The sequence below is a fragment of the Dromiciops gliroides genome, chromosome 4 (assembly GCF_019393635.1).
Source record: "Dromiciops gliroides isolate mDroGli1 chromosome 4, mDroGli1.pri, whole genome shotgun sequence".
Lineage (NCBI taxonomy): Eukaryota > Metazoa > Chordata > Mammalia > Microbiotheria > Microbiotheriidae > Dromiciops > Dromiciops gliroides.
This window is the reverse complement of record NC_057864.1, coordinates 32,192,026-32,213,717: the sequence shown is the minus strand read 5'-3', so window position 1 is coordinate 32,213,717 and position 21,692 is coordinate 32,192,026. Positions and strand designations below refer to the sequence as shown.

At 38.7% G+C, this 21,692-nt stretch overlaps 1 protein-coding gene across 6 annotated transcripts in view; it reads right to left on the bottom strand.

Moving 5' to 3' along the window:
* Window positions 1-21,692, bottom strand: part of GPBP1L1 (GC-rich promoter binding protein 1 like 1) — a 72,268-nt gene that overhangs the window by 33,669 nt on the left and 16,907 nt on the right. For 3 of the 6 annotated variants that reach the window (XM_043999434.1, XM_043999435.1, XM_043999438.1), the window contains exons 2-4: window positions 8,835-9,818; window positions 8,361-8,478; window positions 3,875-3,910 (exon numbers count right to left, since the gene is read on the bottom strand). In XM_043999434.1, coding sequence (XP_043855369.1) covers window positions 3,875-3,910; window positions 8,361-8,420 — 96 coding nt within the window. In that variant the 5' untranslated portion in view covers window positions 8,421-8,478; window positions 8,835-9,818. Of the gene's footprint in view, window positions 1-3,874; window positions 3,911-8,360; window positions 8,479-8,834; window positions 9,819-11,634; window positions 11,658-11,694; window positions 11,734-21,692 lie in introns of those variants that run through there. The other 3 variants (XM_043999437.1, XM_043999436.1, XM_043999440.1) reach the window with 3 other exon arrangements.

Genomic DNA, 21,692 nt, shown 5'->3' with positions numbered 1-21,692 from the left:
AGAAGAGGATCTCCAAATCCAAGGGAAAAAAAAAAAACTGTGGAGTATAGATGCTGAATGAACCATACTATTTCTTTTGTTTTTGGTGCTGTTGTTTTTTCTATTTTGAGGTTTTTCATCATTGCTCTGATTTTTCTCTTATAACATGACTAATGCAGAAATAGGATTAATGTTATTATGTATATATATCCTATATCAGATTACCTGCTGTCTAGGGGAGGGGGGAGGGAGGGAGAAAAACCTGAAATTGTAAAGCTTGTATAAACAAAAGTTGAGAACTATCTTTACATGTAACGGAAAAACAAACAAACAAATAAATAAATTTAAGGGGGAAAAAAAAAGAAATGGAGAGCTTGGAATACAATTCCAGAAGGCAAAGGATCTAAGCTTACAACCATGAATAATCTACCCATCAAAACTGAGTATAATCCTACAGGGAAAAATACCCAGGCCTTTAATGAAAATTAAAGACTAGAGCTGAGCAGTCATACAAACATGTCTGACATACAAAGGCATCAAGAGAAGAAAATATAAGGGATCACAAGGAATCATAGCAAATCATAAGGAACTAAGACATGTATCCCCTCAGGGCTCTATCATTATGAAGGTTCAGAGAGGAAGTTCTGATATGTTACACTTGAACCTCCATCTTATTTGAACTGGTTAAAGGAGGGAAGAATACGAACACACCTAACCACCACTGAGTACAGAAATTCTTACCCAACAGGGAAGTAGAAGAGAAAGGGAGAGAGGGATAGGAAGGACAGCAGATTAAGGCAGGCAGTACTCAGAAAGAAAATAGACTCTTAAAGAAGGGATAGGAGAAGAAAAAGTATAAGAGAATAGAATGGAGGGAAATATACAGTAATTATAACCATGAAAGTCTGAAGAATTGATTCTGCATCATTTTAGAATAGATTCTACTCTGTAATTGAACCTATTCTATATTACCACTCCATTTTGTATGACTGTTCAAAACTACCTTTCAATGTTTTTGAGTTAAGGTTAGGAATTCAGTTTTCCCTCTGAGTTAAAGTTCTAATTAATGGGAAAAACTGTTATTTTCAGCTCCTTGGAAAATATCAAGACATCTGTTATCTTAAGTCTTAAAGCTAGCTCTAAGAAATGTATTGTCGATCTTTGTCCCTCTTTGTACAATTAAGGAGGCTCTTATCTCCATAACAAAACCCTCTTAGGATCAAGGAAATCTGCCATCCCTGGTCTGCTAACAACATCTTCAGGATGCAGATAGGTCCCATAATCAATCAAGCATTCCCTAATGACAGAGATGTAACCAATTATGCCATCCCCAACCAATGATGCAGTCAACCCTGTAAACAAATGCGGTGTCTTCCCCACCTGCTCAACTCTGTATTCCCCAAAACTATATTAAGTCTGGTGAACCCTACCTTGGTTGGAGTCTTTAGTCATCGAGAGAGGCCACTGATCCAATTTATTGGTTACTGCTAGCCTAATTAATAAATTGATCTTGTTCAGGACACTGTCTCTCAATTTACCTTAATTTTTAAATATAACAAGCAAATGAGATGAAATCACCCATAAAATAGAAGATAGCAGAATGAGTCAGAATCCAACAATATATTTGCAAAATATACTGAGGTAGAAAGACACAGTTAAAATAACGGCCTGGAGCAGAACTGATCAAGCTTCAGGTGAGTAAAAAAAGGGAAGCACAGTGATTATGATTTTAGACAAAGTAAAGGCAAAAATAAACGTCAATAAAAGAGATAAGCAGGAAACTACATTTTGCTAAAAGTTACCATTTACAATGAATAAATAAAACACATATGCACACAATAGTTTTGCACTGAAATTCTTAACGGAAAAGTTAGATGAATTGCATAGAATAGTTAAACAATACTAGTTGGGGAACCTCAGTTAATCCTCTCTCAGACCCAGATAAATTGAACCAAACAATAAACAACAAAGAAATTAAGAAGTTAAATAGAATTTTATAAAAGTTAGATATTCTAGACTTCTAGAGAATACTGAATGGGAATAGAAAGGAATATACCTACTTTTCGGTTGTGCATGGCACTTTAATAAAAACCAATTGTCTTAGATAAGTCATAATAACCTCATGAACAAATGCAGAAAAGCAAAAATATTAAATGCATTTTTTACTGACATTACATTCAATAAAGGGTCTTTGAAGCAAAGATTAAAAATTCAATGGAAACTAACTTAATTTTAAAGAATAAAAAAGTGGATCAAAGGATAAATCATAGAAATAATTATTAAATAAGATAATAACAAAAATTTATGGGGCAGCTAGGTGGCGCAGTGGATAGAGCATAGGCCCTGGAGTCAGGAGTACCTGAGTTCAAATCCGACCTCAGACACTTAACACTTACAAGCTGTGTGACCCTGGGCAAGTCACTTAACCCCAATTGCCTCACTTAAAAAAAAAAAATTATGGGAAGGAGCTAAAGCAACACTTAGGGGAAAATTTCTATCTTTGAATGCTTTCACCAATAAAAGAAAGCAGACGAAGGAATTAGGGATGCAACTAAAAAATCCCCAGAAAACCAACAAATGAAAAATCTCTAATTAAACATCAAAATAGAAATCCTGAAAATTAAAGGAGATTAACAAAATTGAAAGGAAAAAACTGATTGAGTTAAAATTAGAAGCTGTTGGTGGGGAGGGGAAAAGAAGAAGAGACCAAAAAAAAAAAATAGATAAGCCATTAGATAAGTTCATTAAAAAAAAAACAACAAATCACCAGTATCAAAAATGAAAAAGATGAATTCATAACTAATGAAGAAATTAAAGAGATAGATTAATAGCTATTTTTCCCAACTATACAGACAGTTCTTGCTTTGCTTAAAGATGATTCTGCAGACCTCTACATAAACTAATTTTACATAACATGGATTTGCCTGGAGAGAAACAGGAAGGGGGTCACCCTGAATGCCTGTGGAGGGGGCCGACACATGGTGAGAAATGAGAGCAAGAGGAGGAATACACAGGGCTGGGGCCAGGGACAGATATACAGTACCCCATCACAGAAAGACAGAAGAGAGAAATGGAGTTAAGAACTGACATATGGGCGGTCAGTCAAGCAGGGATCCTCTGTGGGACCAGAAGTGTCAAGCCAAGCCCCTGATCCTCTTGGAGTGGTAGTTTCTGCTTTCACTTGGAAGAGATTTTTTTTGGTAGTGGGGGTTGGGGGGTGCGGGGCAGCGGAGGGTGGGAGGCCATGGAGCATAGTATGGAGGAGTGGAGCACAAAGCAAAGGAAGGCAGGGGCAAGAGTGGAGAGAGAGCACACAGTACTATATAGTAAAATTAATATAGATGGGTTTTGGGGCAGCTAGGTGACCCTGGAGTCAGGAGGACCTGAATTTAAATCTGGCCTCAGACACTTGACACTCACTAGCTGTGTGCCCCTGGGTAATTCACTTAATCCTCACTGCCCCCCTCTCCCCCCATATATATATATATATATATATATATATATATATATATATATATATATATATATATATGGGGGAGGGGGGGGAGAGGGATGGGTGGCTTTTTATGGAATGTGGATTTCTTTCAGAATTTTTTCTGTAAAAAGTAGAATTTGCATCATGCAAATTTATATAAAGCAGGAACTGTCTGTATGCCAAACTGACAATCTAACTGAAATGGATGAAGATTTAGCAAAAACCAAATTACCCAGATTAATACAACAAGAACTAGAGTACTAAATAACCCTCTCTTAGAAAGAGAAATTGAAAAAACCATAAATGAACCCCTAAAGAAAAATCTTTAGGACCAGCAAGCAAATTCTACCAAATATTTTAAAAAACAATTCCAATACTACACAAACTGTTTGAAAAAAGAGAAAAAGAAAGAGGTCTTACCAAATTCCTTCTATGACACAAATATGGTCTTGATACCTAAACCAGGGAGTCAAAACAGAGAAAGAGAACTATAGACCAGAGGTGTCAATCTCTTGGACTGCAAAACTTCCAAGCACAGCCCGAATCAGAATAAAATGTAACTGGAAAATGTTTAACAAAATAAAAATATGACAGAACACAGATAATGTTAATTTGTAGTTTTCTAAGTCAACGTGGTCTGCAGAGATCCATGTCTACTTGAGTTTGACACTACCTTAGACCAATATCCCTCAAGAATGTTGATGGAAAATTATAAATAAAATATTAAAAAGGAGACTGCAGGGGGCAGCTAGATGGTGCAGTAGATAGAGCACCGGCCCTGGAATCAGTAGTACCTGAGTTCAAATCCGGCCTCAGACACTTAACACTTACTAGCTGTGTGACCCACTTAACCTCAATTGCCTCACTTAAAAAAAAAAAAAGGAGACTGCAGCAATATATTACAAAGATAATATATACCAGGCTGAATTTATACCAGGAATATAATAGGGCCAGTTCAATATCAAGAAAACTATAAACATAATCTATGATATTAAAAACAAGAACAAAATTTTATGATTATATAACAAAAGATATAGGAAAAGTCTCTGACGAGATGTTAAAAACATTAGAAAGCATATGAATAAACAAAGCTTTCCTTAAAATGATAAATAAAATATATAAAACCAAGGAGGACGATATGAAGAATGGAAAGGACAGAATAATGGCTAACAGTGGAATGACAACTTAAATAAGGAAAGAATGAGGGTACCTAGCTTCCCTCTATGAATCCCAGTCACCCATCTTTGGAAAGCTATAGAGCTCAGGACACTGAAAGAAATGGTAAAATGTGACTGATTAAGCACTGCACATTTCTAAAAGCCTGAAGAACAGAAGAAACATCATAGGCTAGAAAAAAGAACAAATGTCCCAAGTTCCAAAAAAGGGTAACAGTGGAACCTGGAAACTCTAAGTAAGAGAGTTAGATTCACTGGTATCAAATTTGAGAACATAATAAAAGTATATTTCTGAACATTTCAAAAGGAAAAGCAGCAGTCAGAGGTAGTCTAGCCTCATCAAGAGCAGGGCATTCAGATTCTTTTACAGATAGGATTAATATACTGGCTATATCCATCAAGTGAGTGATATAGTCATAAGTGACTTATATGTCTGGAAAACATCCCCAAAATTCCTGTTTTTTCTGTGAACAAGGTAGAGAAATGTGGGTAAGATGACAGCATAGCCAAGTAGATTCATAACAAAACTGACTCAAAGAATAATACTGGTTATTAATGTGAACTTGGAGAGATTAACTGAAGGGCCTTTATATTGGCTCAGATCTAGTCATCCTTGTTATCCACTAGGATGAAGGCCTACATAGCATATTTTTGATACTTAGAGATGGCAAAAAATTAGAAAAAAGAGCTAACATGTTGAGCCGCTCACCCACAGTCCTAAAATATCTTAATGGGCTAGAGCCAGGGGCCAAAAATTAAAATAAAAAATTTGTTAAAAAATTTAAAAATTCATGTTTTTATATCAGTTTCTTTTTCATTATATTTCTCTCCACTCCCTCACCTACAGAGCCATCCCTTCTAACAGATGATGAAAAAAGGGGGAAAAAATGTAGCAAAACCAACCAAAACCTTTTTCTAACAATAACAAAATTCAAGAGGAAATACAAAAATAAATCTCATTCAAAATAAACATAAAACTCATCAAGAATGGAGTTCAACTACCAAGGCACATTTAAAACTTACAGAAATACAGTTACAAAACAATCTTTAGGGGGCAGCTAGGTGGTGCAGTGGATAAAGCACTTTCCCTGAATTCAGGAGGACCTGAGTTCAAATCCGGCCTCAGACATTTGACACTTACTAGCTGTGTGACCCTGGGCAAGTCACTTCACCCTCATTGCCCTACCAAAAACAAAAACAACAAAAGAACAAATCTTTAAAGAAATTATTTTAAGAATTGGAAGGATATTCATTGCTTGGGCTTAGGCCACACTAATATAATAAAGATGATATAACCTAAATTAATGTATAGATTTAGTGCTTTACCAAGTACCAAAGAGGGTAGGGTTATAGAACTGGATAAAATTCATGTAGAGAAATAATAAATGGTTCTAGAATTAGGGTGGGGGCGGAAAGGGGGAAAAGGTAGGAATGAAAGCAAAATGGTATTTTCAGACTGTAAGTTATCCTACAAAGTGGTAGTCATTAAAATTATCTGATACGGGTTTAAAAAAAAAAAAAAAACCCAGGGGGAAGCTAGGTGGTACAGTGGATAAAGCACTGGCCTTAGATTTAGGAGGACCTGAGTTCAAATCTGGCCTCAGACACTTGACACTTAACTAGCTGTGTGATCTTGGGCAAGTCACTTAACCCTCATTGCCCCATCAAAAAACCAAAACCAAACCAAAACCAAAAACCCAACAAAATACAAAAAAGTAGAACAGGCAGCCAGGTGGCACAGTGAATAAATAGATCAATGGACCAGGAATCAGGGAGATGCGAGTTCAAATCCAGCCTCTGACATTTATTACCAGTATGACCCTGGGCAAATCATACTGTTGAAAGCATCTAGGTGGCTCAGTGGATAGAGCCTGAACCTGGGCACAACTGTGTTGAAATCTGGGCTCAGACACTTACTAGCTGTGTGACCCTGGGCAAGTCCTTTAATTACTAAACTCCTGCATCTGAGGGTCTTTTCTCAAATCTAATCTTTCTCAACCTACCACATGTGTTTGATACTATTGATAATACCCTCTTCTCAGATATTCTCTCCTCTCTGGGTTTTCATGATACTTTCACTAGTTTACCTCCTACCTCTCTCATTGTCCTTTTTGCTGGTTCATCATCTAGATTATGCCCCCTAATTGAGGAAGTACCTCAAGATTCTGGCCCAGGCCCTCATTTCATTCTTTCTGTGAATTCATCAGCTCTCATCTCTATGTTGATGAGATTTATACATCCAGTCACAGTCTCTCTTTGGAGATTCAGTTCCACATTACCAATTGCCTATTAAACATTTCAAATGGAATTATCTTCCCCCTCCACCTAACACTACCCTTTTCCAAGCTTCCTTATGTCCATCGAAGGCACCACAGTCCTTCCAGTCACCCAAGTTTGATCCTGGACTTCTCACTTTCCCTTACCCCTTGTCCAACCAGTTGCCAATCCCTGTCTCCCTTCACAACATTTCTTACATTCTGAGCCCCTCTCTCCACTCACACAGCTATCACTTTAGGCCCTCATATCTAGATGACGAAAATGATGATGATGACGACGACTTTATATAACACCTGAAAGATTGGAAAATGAATTTCAAATATCTCATTCTACCTTTACAACTACCTCGGGAGATAGGTGTGGTTATCATTCCCATTTTACAGATGAGAAAACCAAGGCAGAGGGATTTAGAGCCTTACCCAGGGTCATACAACTAGTAAATGTCTGAGGCTGGTTTTGAACACATCTTCCTGATTCCAGCCCTCTATCCACTATAGCACCCACATGCCTAACTTCAGCCAACAGCTGCCTATATAGTTTTCCTGATTCAGGTCTCTCCCGCTCCATTCCATTCTACACTGTTGTCAAAGTGATTTTCCTTAAGCAGAGTTCTAACTGTGCTATTCCCCATCTCAATTGAGTCCAGTGGTTCCCTACTGATTCCAGGACCAAACATAAAACTTCTTTGCTTGGCTCTTACAGTCCTTCACAGCTTGGCCCCAACCAACCTTTACAGATTCCCTGGACACTGTCCTCTTTCTCACAATCTAGAATCCAGCCTTCTGGCCTTCTCTTTGACACATGACCCTGTGTCTGGCTCCAGTCTGCATGCCTCTGATCTGCTTGTCTCCCATGTCTAGAACACACTCCATCCTTAACTCCTCTATGGATCCCTTCTCTTCCTTTAAGTTGCAGCTCAAGCACCACCTTCTGTACAAAGGTTTTTCTAATGCTCCTAACTGCTCATGCTCTCCCTTCCCTACCTTTTATTTAACTAATGTTGCATATATTTGTATGCATTCACTTTATTTGTATGCCATATGTTTACACATGTATGTCTCTCCCCCTGCAGGTAAAAACTGTTTCATTCTTTGTAGCTGTATCCCCAGAGCACTGTTGTGACACAGTGCCCTGCATTAAATATTTGGTAAATATATATTTAGTGGTTGAATCCCTAGATTGTTTTGGCTGCCCCATCACCCTGCTGACTCAAATTGAGCTTGTAGTCCACTAAGACCCTCAAATCTTTTTCTGACAAAATGCTAATGAGGCTTCCCGCTTCTTCTATTAGTGAAGTTCATTTTTTTGTACCCATTCACAATAGTGCAAAATATCTTATAAAACATAAACAGAGAAGAAAAAACAGTAAGTCTGATCGGTGTTGGGCTGATAATTTAGCTAAGAAAAGGGAAAATTAAAGTTTGGCTTTAGAGACAAGGGAACAAAAATGGTACCTTAGCTGACTGTGGTGTGGAGAAATTAAGCCAAGCAGGGACGAAGTCATGCTGCGCCATTTAGGTCCAGTGTCTCTCTTCAGCAAGGTGAGGAGGCATCAAACCTCATGGCCAGGATCTGACAAACAAGACACAAACAAAGCAAACATCCCTTAGGCCTGTCAGGTTCTGGAAACATGGAAGGAAGAGAAACATTTCTCAGGGCTTCCTTGTGAACACTTTAAAAAGCAGAGAAAGAACCCTTCCCAGGAATGCAGGGACAGCTTCATCCCCCCGGGAGGCTCAGCTTCCTGCTGCCACCCATGTCTTTCAGTATCTTCCAGCATCTTTCCCTGGAGAGATCCGTAAACTCTGCAGCCTGTTATTCCAGCCCTGCCTGCAGATATGCTAATGCTGCCTCCCGAAATGGACACCATTTATACATGCACATTCACAAGCTTTTTTCAGAGAGTCAGGGACATGGAGAATATTTACCCCAGAGTGTAACCTCTGCGCTCCTGGTCCTCCAACTCCGTATGCTTGGCCCAGCTGGGTCTTTCACGTTATCCTTGTGTGAAGAGGGGCTGGGGTGGCCTGGGCAGCAGCACGCCTACGCGAGGCACTGAAAGCCACGCCCTGTGCTGACCAGCCCTCTGCCCCCTCAGTTGCTCATTTTAAACTACTGTTTCTCACACTTACCCAAATAAAGGGGGGAGGGGGAGGGGGAGAACAGAAAAAGGTGTCTGGTTACATTTAAAAAAAGGGAGGGGGAACCACACACCTCTGTTCAGCTCATTCACCTGCCTTCAGGGTGGGCACTATGTTGTTGCTGAAGCAGATGGTACATGAGGATCTAGGGAGTTGGTACCAATGCTATTCATAGCAAGGCCATGGCTAGCAAGACAAATGTGGTCATGTGTTAGCAAAGGGTAGGTGGCAAAGGAAAAATATAATTTTAAAGTAATAGAAAACAACTATGAACTTGGAGAGTCAACTCAATTGAGAAACGGCCACATGAGAGGGCATTTAAAATATTAATTTCATTGTCCCCAATCATACAGCTGCTATTTTTAAAAAGTGTGTGTGTCTATTGTAGCCTTAAGATCTTGGACTGCCTTAGGGGTAGAAACAATCCAGCAGAAACTTGCTCTGCTTTGTGAAGATTCTGGACAACACCCTTGAGTTCAGTGCTTGACTGGGAGTGGAATGCTTCCAGGGGTGTCGTCTGCTTCTTCAATGTTGACCATTTATAAAGTGGAAACAAAATAAAAATGTAAAAATATGGGGGAGAAAAAGTTTCCCAAATGATGTTTTCTTCTCTTCAATTAGAGATCTTTGTCACTGCTCCTGCCCAACACTGGGGAGCACAGTCAGGAGGCAGGCTAAGAATGCTTCTACTGCAACAAGGTAGAGTTTGCTTCTTGTATCCAGTGCATTTCCATCAAACGATCATTGAAAAAGCCACAGGAATCAACTGGTCTAGAAATAAAGACGAGACAGAAAATAAAACATATTCAAGACAACTTATACAAAAGAATTACAATTCATTTAAACTATAGTATCCAGGGGCGGCTAGGTGGTGCAGTGTATAAAGCACCGGCCCTAGATTTAGGAGGACCTGAGTTCAAATCCGGCCTCAGACACTTGACACTTACTAGCTGTGTGACCCTGGGCAAGTCACTTAACCCCCATTGCCCTGACAAAAAAAACCCAAAAAACTATAGCATCCTAAGTAGCAGGAGTATAGTCAAATGACTCAAATGAGGGGCTGAGAGCCAAAGACTCCTCAGTTCTATTTCTGGTTTAGACATTTGCTATTATCAACTTTATCAAAAAGTATGAATTACAAAACTGCATCTAGAGTTAGTCACATCAACTCACAGCAATCCTTTGGGGTAGGTTGTGTCAATATCATCATCTCCATTTACATTTGAGTAAACTGAGGTCTAGAAAGGTTAAGCAACTCATTCAAGACTCCAAAGGTACTACATCTCAGATCTCAAGTTGGATTTCTTAAACCCCAGGGCAGCACTCTGCTCACCACACTCGTAATTTTCCAATTGTTGTACCATGGACTCTTGTAGGGCAGGGAAATTATTTTAAGGTGTTTGGCAATACCAAAGTGTAGCAAGTATTACCTTTTTTTACCTTGTTTGCTTGGAAGAATATGCATAATATTAACAGTGGAGTTTCATGCTAATGATTTTCTATTTTTTGGTACTTCATTCATCCTTAATAGAAACTTGTAAGTAACAAATATTTAAAACTCATCTTTGCATCATAGCACCTGGCTGACTTATTTTGAATAACCACAACTGTTTGATAAAGCTGTTAAGAACTTGCATTTCTTTCTGTATTAAAATCTAAACTGGGGGCAGCTAGGTGGCACAGTGGATAAAGCACTGGCCCTGGATTCAGGAGGACCTGTGTTCAAATCTGGCCTCAGACACTTGGCACTTACTAGCTGTGTGACCCTGGGCAAGTCACTTAACCCTCACTGCCCTGCCCCACCCCCCAACAAAATTGCATTGAAAATCTAAACTGAAGCAAACTTGCCATGGAACCAGGATCAAACTCCAACCTCTCTACAAGTTACAAAACAGCACCAGCCACCTCATTAAATGACTCGTCATAATAAATGAACAAACACACCTTTTAAGGGCTGACTGTCACACACATACATGTTCAAATGAAAAAATATGTGTAAAGTGCTTAGCACAGCTTCTGGTACAAAGCAGGGGCTTAAATAAATGCCTGCTCCCTTCTCCCTTTCCCCTTCATTTTAAAGTGTCATTGATTTCACAGCAGCTTTCTGCTATGGACTCCAACAGACAGGAATAGGATAACTGATAATACATCTAGACTGGAAATTTTAAAACATCAACATAAAATGGGGGCAGCTAGGTGGCTCAATGGATAGAGCACTGGCCCTGGAGTCAGGAGTACCTGAGTTCAAATCCGGCCTCAGAAACACTTACTAGCTGTGTGACCCTGGGCAAGTCACTTAGCCCCAAATGCCTCACTAAAAAAACCCCCAAAAAACCAAAAACCAAAAAACCCCCCCAAAAAATATAAAATGTGTATGGAATCATTATATTCTGTGAATGGCTTGTGAGTATGGAAGGCACTGAATGTCCACCTGAGTTTAGACTTTATTAACAGACATGAGAGAGCCACTGAAGATTTCTGGAAGAGGGAAGTGAGGCAACCACATTTTGGACAAATGCATTACAAAAACCTGCATCCCCTTTGAACTGTAACTTTCTCTGAGTATTCTGATTTCTTCATTAGCTACCAAATATTTGTAGTATCTTAAAGGATGCCTTCCCTGTTGATTCAGAGAACATAAGCTCACATGGCCATGAGACCCATCATTCTTCTTTCAGGGAGGAGTCTGCAAAAAAAAAATAAATGGCTGAATTCTATGTGATTTGGTGGGGAGAGACTACAGTGCGGCCACCAGTACTTAAGAGAAAAAAAGTCATTGGGCATTACTTGCAAAAATGAAAAGTTTTAAGTTGGCTTGAAACAAGAATAAAGATCACATAAAGAATTCTCATGTTTTGGTAGGAAATTCAAGCTTTCCTCACATAAGGCCATGAGGCTGGCCAACATATCCTAGGAGGTCAAGAGGAAAGGCTCCAAGCAGCAACATAGTAGATGTGGAAGAACATTCTGGTCCTTTGCCTTGGGGGGTAGACCTCCCTCATATGCTAACTGGGCAATCCTTCCCCATTAAGCCATATTCTGGGAACCCCCCCCACCAAAGAAGCTGATGTGTGGAAAGGCCTTCCTAGGATAGTCATATGTGTCCGTCCCACTGTTGTCCTCCACTCCAGGGCAAGCCTCACGCCTCACAGCAGGGCACTACTTTGGAGGCTGCACAACAGTGACTGAAATCCCAAGGACAGCCCACACCTGGATTCCTCCATCATTATTCAACTGAAACTGTACTCTCCATGTTCTCTACATTGCCAAATCTCATGGCCTTTTCTTATCCTTCTTGGCTACTCTGCAAGCTTTGACACTTCAAACCCAGTTTAAGAAGCTTTGCTCTAGATCCAGGAGAACATTGTACAGAGTATCATCAACATTATGTGCTGATCAACTTGATTCTTCTCAGCAGTACAACGGTACAAGATAGTCCCAAAGGACTCATGACGGAAAAGGCTATCCAAATCCATTAAAAAAACAAACAAACAAAAAGAGGGGCAGCTAGGTGGCGCAGTGGATAGAGCACTGGCCCTGGAGTCAGGAGGACCTGAGTTCAAATCCAGCCTCAGACACTTAACACTTACTAGCTGTGTGACCCTGGGCAAGTCACTTAACCCCAATTGCCTCACCAAAAAAAAAAAAAAAAAAAAAAGATTATGGAACCTTGGGTAAAAATCTAATGACCACAAGAATTTAAGTGTTTTCCTAATGCTTTATCCCCCTGAAGATCTTGCCCAGACAAACCCCAGTTTTGGATTACTCCCACCATCTGCTGCCTTTACTTCTACACTTGTGCTGCTGAGGTAGAGAGAAAATCATGAAACTATAGACTGGGTCCACTACAAATTTATGTTCCATAATCTTGGCTTAATCCTCATTGTACCAAGGGAATTCTTTTACATCTCCCCAACTGATTCATTAACCCACTTATCAGAGTGGCTTTTCCATCACATCCTTCTACCCTCTGACTCATATTTCACTGAAAAAAAAATTGAGGCCATTTTCAAAAAGTTCCCTTTCCTCACATATTCTGCACATTAAGTTAGATGCCTTCCTTCCGCAAATATCTCCTCCACCTGTCTCACATGGTTTCAATGGTCATCTCTATGCTGGTGACTTCATCTATCTATCCAGACCTGACCTTATTTCTTGACCTTCCAGTCTCTCATCAGCTGCCTCATGGATGTCTTTAAGTGGATGTTCCTATAGGCATCTTAAACTTAACATGTCCAAAACTGAACATAATTTCCCTATTACTCAAGGATATCACCTGTCTTCTACTCACCCAGGCTGGAAACTTAGGTATCACCCTCAACTTCTGACCCTTTCTCACACCCCCATACCAAAAAAGTTGTCAAGTCTTGCTGATTCTACTTTTGTAACCCTAATGCTATCCTTCTCTCTCTTGATACCATGGTAGTCTGGGTAAAGCCCCTCATTAACTCACATTCCAACTATTGTAATAACCTGCTGATTGGTTTCCCTATCTCGAGTGTTTCCCCACTTGACCCACTCTCTACTCAGGTGTCAAACAGATTTTCCTAAAGTATAGCTGGACTGTGTCACTTCCCATTCAATAGATTCTAGTGACTTCCTATTACTTACAGGAACAAATATAAAATCCTCTATTAAAACTTTTGTTTGTTTTTTTTTTGTTTTTGCGGGGCAATGGGGGTTAAATGACTTGCCCAGGGTCACACAGCTAGTAAGTGTCAAGTGTCTGAGGCCAGATTTGAACTCAGGTCCTCCTGAATCCAGGGTTGGTGTTTTATCCACTGCGCCACCTAGCCGCCCCGTTAAAACATTTTATAACCTTGTCCCTTCTGACTTAGGCCATTTTTCTTATCTCTTACTGCTCTCCATGTACTGTGCAATCCAGTGACAGTGACCTTGCTGTTGTATGCATACAATTATCCCATAGCCTAACGGGGCATTTTCACAAGTTGTTCTCCAAGCCTAGAACTCTGTCCCTTCTCACTTCCAAGAATCCTTTCCCAGTTCTCTGCCATCGTTAGGGCCTTTCTTCTAAAAGGAACCCTAATCTATCTCATATATCTTTCATATACACAGCTGTTTGCTTCCCCACTGTATCCTGAGCTCCCTGGGAGCAGAGGCTGCTTTCTGCCTTCACATCCCCTGTGCTTAGTGCAGTGTCTGCCACATAGCGGGAGCTTAATAAATGAAGCAAGAGATACAGGATCGAGAAGTTGCAGGGCAAAGCTCACAGATAGCCAAGATAGTCTACCATCTGAATAGGGGATTTGTATTTCGGGATTACAGCTTAAAATAGAGTGAAGAGACACACCAGGCCGAGGATGGAGCAAACCTCAAAATCTATTTTCCTGCTGTTCTGAAAACTGAAACAAATGGAATTCTTTTAATACTTTACAAGGTAGATCAGGGAAAAAAAGAAGGATCGTACATGAAACCTTAACTGTTTTCTACGGCTTGCTTTTTCCTTTTAAGTATACAATAAATTCAAAATGTAACTTTCAAAGTTCATCTGCTTTGTGTTTTTTTTTTCCTTCTGACATTTTGTCTTTCAAATACTTCAATGATGCTTTTTTCCTCTTCTTTTCTTTGGCACTCCTCTTGATCCTCCCTACCCTCTTCTTCCTAACTTCCTCCATTAAAAAAACAAAAACAAAACCAGAACCTTTGTAACACATAGCAAAGCAAAACAACTCTCACATTGGCTATGTCTAAGAATTTAAGTCTCATTCTGCACATTAAGTCCATCATCTCTCAGATGACTAAAACAGCTTTATCAACATGTCCTCTGGAACTATGGCTGGTCACTGCACTGAACACAGTTCTTAAGTCTTGGGTTGTCTGAAACTGCTGAAAAAAGGTTTTTAAAATAAAACAGATTAGGGAAGGAAAACTGTCATGTATACTAAGTTAGATACCATAGAAGGTACCTATGATGAAGGAAGACTAGAAACGGAGATAAAACTAGAAGTTCACAGGAGACAAAATCCAAGAAAAGAACAGGTAGTAAAACCTATAGTTTAATACATTTAAATAAAAATGCTCAATGTTTAAGCAAAAGGAAAGAAGAGCTAAAATGTCTAACACAAGGAGGTAAATTTGATTGCAGCAGTGTGCCTGAGACTTGGTGGGATAAAACCCATCACTAGCCTATGGCTTTGGATAGATCCCTTATTTGAAAGAAAAAAAAAATTTGGTAAAAGGGGGGAGAGAGAAGAGATGGTAGACTGACATTGTATGCTAACGCATACCTATGTAACAGAGGAATGGGAGTGGAAGGGAAGCATGTTGGAGAGCATTAAGGTGAAAATCAAGGGAAGGAGAAACAGAAATTTCTTTGTCAGCCTTGAGGAACAACACACACAATCAATCAGCAAGAATTTAAATATAACTTCTTTTTTTATTATGAGCTTAACAGATATAAACAGTGCAACATTCCAAGAAAAATGGAAAAGGAGGATTGTATATGAAACTGTGAACTCCTTGTTTACACTGTCGGTCCCCCCCCCCCTCCAGCTTGGGTTTTTTTGTGTAATTCAACTTTAATATGGCAATTACTATATGGCTAATTTTATGTTCCCTTCTGAACTTTCTTCAGCCCTCTTCTATTTATTTTTTTTTAAATTAACTCACTGACACTTTTCTTCCTTTTCTTTTTTAAAAGTATTACTCAGTACCCTCCTATTCTCACCCTTCAAAAAAGAAAAGTCCTTTCTTGTAACAAATATAGTCATGCAAAATAAATGCTGAAAATGTCTGTCTCCTGTCTCTTGAGTCTAGCACCTTTTTGCCAAGAGATGGGAAGAATGATTCATCCTCCTTTTCTTATTAATGGCCATGTGACCCACATTGTAGCTGCTGCATGGTAGTGAGACATGAAGTATAGTAACCTCCAAAGAAAAACAATTTGCATACAAAGGGTAATAGGTACATGGAGGTAGGGGTAGGGGTTGATCAGACCACATCACATAACCAGTAAGTTACCATGAAAAGGAACAAGAGTAAAAGGTCTTCCTTGCTTGTTTCTGGGAGTACACTGTCTACTTGTCATCTGACCAGCCTATCTGTTTCTATCATATGATTCCTTGATGTGACTCCCAGAAACAAGCAAGGAAGACCTTTAGAATGTTGAATTTATGGGAGGACACCTATACAGGTTGGGCAGGCACAGATAAACTGCAATTGGCATTATTGGAAAGAATTTCCAGATACAAAAGGGAAGAGAGCTGGTTCGAGTACTTCTGAATTACCTAAATGCTCCAACTTGCAAACTGGATGGTACTTGCAGAGACATAGTACTTGCCTGTAATCAGGCAGATTTCTATGATAGCTTAGTGTAAGAAAAGAGATTGTTCTGTTTGTACTAAAAAAAATAAAGTGGGGGGCAGCTAGATGGCACAGTGGTTAAAGTGCTGGCCCTGGATTCAGGAGTACCTGAATTCAAACCTGGCCTCAGACACTTGACACTTACTAGCTGTGTGACCCTGGGCAAGTCACTTAACCCCCATTGCCCCAACAAAAAAACCAAACCAAACCAACAAAATTAAGTGGATGAAAAATGTATACTGTCTGACATGCAAGTTCAGTGCTCCAGATAAGTATGAGTAATGCTTAGAACTGAGCAAGAAGATGAAGGTGGACTGGGTTGTATGAAGGCCTGGACAAGGCACGATTTCACTTGTCTCCACTTCTGAAACAGCAATATTTCCTGGGCATCTATAGGGCTTTGAGCTACAGAACAGCAGGGTCTTAAAGGAATTAGGATGATAAAATCCTCAGATGGCAATAGAGAAATGACTGTGCAGTGGGCTCAGCATGCTGGAACCTGCTCAAAAATGATAATGCCTTTTGTGCTCCCTGTTTCTTGTGCTATTGAGGACCTGTAAAACCAGAAGAGGAGACAGGTTTCTCACACATCAAGGTATGGGACCCAGTAAAGGCTCTTCCCTCCTCACATCAGCCTCTTTCAAGGTGTAGTTTAAATGTCACCTCTCCTCATCTCCCTAGTTATGGCTTACTCTGCCTCCCGCACTGAAATTTTTGTACATTATGTTGTTATTCAGTCGTTTGCAGTTGTCTCACTGTTCCTGACCCCACATAAGGAAGGTTTTCTTGGCAAAGTTACCGGCATGGTTCGACATTTCCTTCTCCAGCTCATTTTACTGATGAGGAAATGGAGATGAACAGAGTGAAGTGATCTGCCCAGGGTCCCGCAGCTCCTAAGTGTCTGAGGCGAGACTGGAACTCAGGAAGACGGGTTTTCCTGATTCCAGGCCCAGTGCTCTATGCATTATGTGCCACCTAGTCTCAGCATGAAACTCATTCTGTTTTTCTTCAAACCCTCCCCTCTTCAGATGGTCCATGTTTCCATTGTGGGACCACCATCCCTAGGCTTCTAATGTTCATTTCTCCCATTCCTTCCCTCTAACAGCCTCTACTCTATTTCAGGTGCCTCTAACCGCTAACCTTGGCAAATGCAATGATCTTCTAAGGAGACCCCCCCCCCAACCCCTGCTTTTTAGTCTTTGCCTCTCCAAGCCATCTTCCACAAAGCTACCTAAATGGATGCAGATCTACTTCATGTTATTCCTCTACTCAAAAAATTTCATTGGTTTCCTCTTACATCTTAGACTAAAAGCTTCAGACTGGCATGTAAATGAAATCTTCTCTACTATGCACTTACCATATGATAGATAAAATTAACTGAATTACAAGACTGTAATATGATAGTGGTAGATTTTCTTGTCCCCCTGTTTTAGACATTCTCATAGAAAGATAAACCAAATGGAAAATACAGAATTGAACAAATAGCTGGACAAACAAGAGCTAATAGATTTATGGTTCCATTGTAGACAGGACTGTGCTAAAGAATATAAACACAACACGGAACTTAAAAAAAAAATGACAAAGATACTGCAAATAAATGTAAAAAGGCAGAAATAGTAAATATATCCTTTACAGACCACTAAACAATAAGAGTAGTAATCAGTTCAACATAAATGAAAGACACAGAAACAAATGGACACTTAACAGTGAAATCCTGAATGGATAAGTCAAAGAAAAAACCCATAGAAAACAATAATTACATGAAAGAAAATGATAATGGTGCCACAACATACTAAAATTTGTGGGATGCAGATAAAAGTCTTTAAAAACATACATTAACAAAAGAGAAAAGGAGAGTATTAATGAACTGAATATGCATTTAAAATATTACAAAGCCAACAAATAAACAAAACTAGAAAAGCCTTCCCAGGCAGTTATATGCTAACAAAATGAGAAACACTAAAGAAATAAAGGGCTACCTACAAAGATATAAAATAAACAAAAGACAACCAACATCTTAAATAATCCAATCTCAGAAAAAGAACTACTGAGGGATGGTGGTCCCACAATGGAAATGTGGGCCATCTGAAGAGGGGACGTTTTGGGGAAAAACAGATTGAGTTTCATTCTGTTTAGTTTGAGTGGCCTATAAACCACTGAGAGGAGAGTAGTTTAGGAGAAAGAGGTTAGGGTTATAGGCATGGTTTTGGACATTGGTAAATCAGTGTACCAGTCAGTAGTAAACTCCTGGTTCTGGTGGATTAATAGGAAAATTCTATCAAATCTTAAGGAATAAAAATACCACACAAATTATTCTCAAAAACTGAGAAAGAAAGCACTCTACTAGATTCCTTTTATGAGATATAGTCCTCACACTCAAACCAGGGAAGGATAAAGCACAGGAAAACTACAGACCAACACCATTAATAAAAACTGATTAAGAATTTCAAGTAAAATCCTATCAGATTATAGAAATTCCTCCAAGAAATCATTCATTATGATCAAATTGTATTTATACCAGGGAAGCAAAGATGGTCCAACTTTAGGAAAACAATCAACATAACTAAAACCAAAACATCTTTAGACACATGATCTCAATAGATGCAGAGAAACTCTCTGACCAAATACAACATTCATTAGCACAGGTACAGAAGGACCTTAAAAATAAAATACAAAATACCTAAAACCAAAAATAAGTATCATATGAAATCAACAAAGTTGGGGGCTACAAAATGCCCTCCCCCAACAAAAGCATCGCTATAATTTAAAAAACCCAAAAACCCCCAACAACCCACCAAAGAGGCAATAATGGAAAGGGAAATTCTATTCTAAATATAAATACAAAATGCATATAAAGTACTTGGGAATACTTATATAGATTAATAATAATACTTATACTTATATAGATTAATAAAAAATAACTTAAATAGCTGGAGGAATTTTTGATGTTCATGGCCAGGCAAAGCCATAGAATAAAAATTATTATACTAACAAAGTTAATTTAGTTTTAATGTTATAAAAATCAAATTATCAAAAGTATACTTTCTAGAACTTGATAAAATAAAACATATTTGGAAAAATGAAATCTAAAAATATCAAGGAAAATAATGAATAAGAGGCAGGGATGAAAGAGGACCAGTATTTTCAGACTTCAAGCTATATCATAAAAAAACCAGTCATCAAAACCATTTGGTATTGGTTAAAGAGAGAGGTAGATCAAAAGAACTAAAACAGATGAAACAGAGAATCAGAAAGAGTGAAACTCAATAACCCTGAGCTCAATAAAATGGAAAATGTGGCAACTAAGTGGTACCATGGAAACAGCATCTGGTCTTGGAGTCAGGAGGACCCAAGTTCAAATCCTGCCTCAGGCACTTACTGGGCAAGTCACTTAATGACAATTGCCACTCCCCCAAATAAAACAAAACAAAAATGTAAATTACCTAGGAAAGAACTCCTTATGGCTGGAAATACCAAAATACAGTCTGGCAGAAATTAGGTATGGACCAACACTTTATGCCATATCACACAATAAATTCAAAATTAATACATGACCTTAATATTAAAGACCATACTATAAAAAAAGTTAAGGAGATCTCATGTGTCAGGAAAATTTCTAAGTCCGATGGAAGAAGAGATACAACAAAGTCTCCAGGCTGAAGCATATATATGTATATGTATGTGTGTGTACACACGCGCACACACACACACACACACGCACACTTTCATAGCTATGGGTAGATGAATTCTTAGCCAAACAAGGGACAGAGGCAATTACAAATGATAAAATGGATAACTTTGATTACATGAAACTAAAAGGCTTTTACACAAACAAAATTAATGCATCTAGGATAAAAAGAGAAGAAACTCAATGGAAAAAAAAAATCTTCTGATTTTTTTCTTATAAAGAGATTAGGAGTAGACCAATACTTCACATCCCATACCTAGAGAAGGTCCAACTAGATACATTATTTAGACATAAAGGTGACAGCAATGAGTGGATTAAAAAAAATTACTTTTCAGATATATAAATGGGAGAAATTTCATGACCTATCAAGCAAAAGAATCAAATAAGGTAAAATGAACAATTTTGGTTATAGGAAATTAAAGGTTTTATACAGTCTCATGACGTTAAATAATTAGAAGGGAAATGGGAAGTTCTTTGCAGCAGATTTCTCTAATGTTTCATTTTCAAGATCTATAAGGAACTGATTCAAATGTATAAAACCAAGAACTAATGGTCAAAGAACCAAACAAGAAGTTTTTAAAGAAAGAAATTTAAATAATTCACATTCATATGAAAAAATGCTCTAAATCAGTTTTTCCACCCATCAGACTAGCAAGGATGACAGCAGAGAAAAATGAGAAACAATAGAGAAGTAGGGAGAAAACAGGTAGTTACACTGGTGTCCTGTTGGTGAATTAGCTCAGTCATTCTGGAAAGAAATTTAGAACGATGTCCCCAAAATTCCCAAAAAGATTCATAATACCCTTTGATCTAGCAATACAGTTTTATGGACTCATACCCCAAAGAAATGAAAAAATATTTAAAGCAGCTCTTCTTGTTGTAACTAAAAATGGGAGATGCGAGGGGTGGGAGATTCCTCCTACTAGGGAATAGCTAAGCAAACTGTAGTATGTGAATATAAATGGAATTCAATCTATTATTAGATATTAAAGCTGGGCCCCTTCTTTTCTCCCCTTCTTTTTAATTTTTCTGGGGGAGTTGGCAGAAATGGGAGGGATAAATCAATAAGGAAAAAGATGGACCACTTACAAGTTACAAAATTGCCAGCTGAGATGATGCAATTAATATTTCAGTATTCTCAACAGATAAATTTTGTCACGAACATAAAAAAATCTAAGATAGTTTGTTAAGTTCATAGCCCCATCACAAAATGTAAAAGAATAACACGTGTTAAAGATGTGACACGAAGGCAGAATGCTATAAAATGTTCAATTACAAATGACAGACATCTGCAGGAAAAATAGTACCCAAGGTATAGCTCTTTCTCTGCCTCTAAGAACTTTAATGTGCCTAATTTATTCAAGTCAAGGCCAGATACACTGAAGGTACTGTGCTTAGTGTTAGGGATACCAAGGTAAGAACAGTCCCTGCTCTCAAGGAACTCACAGTCTAAGGGGGGAGACAACAGATAAATAGCACTGTACAAATAAGCCACATAGAAGAGAGGCTGGAGATCCAGAGGAAGGAAACAGATTAAGGAGGGCCTGTTCAAAGGGTAGGACTTTAGTTGAGACATGAAGAAAGCCAGGAGATGGAAATGAGGAGGATTCAAAATATAAAGGTTTTAATTATTA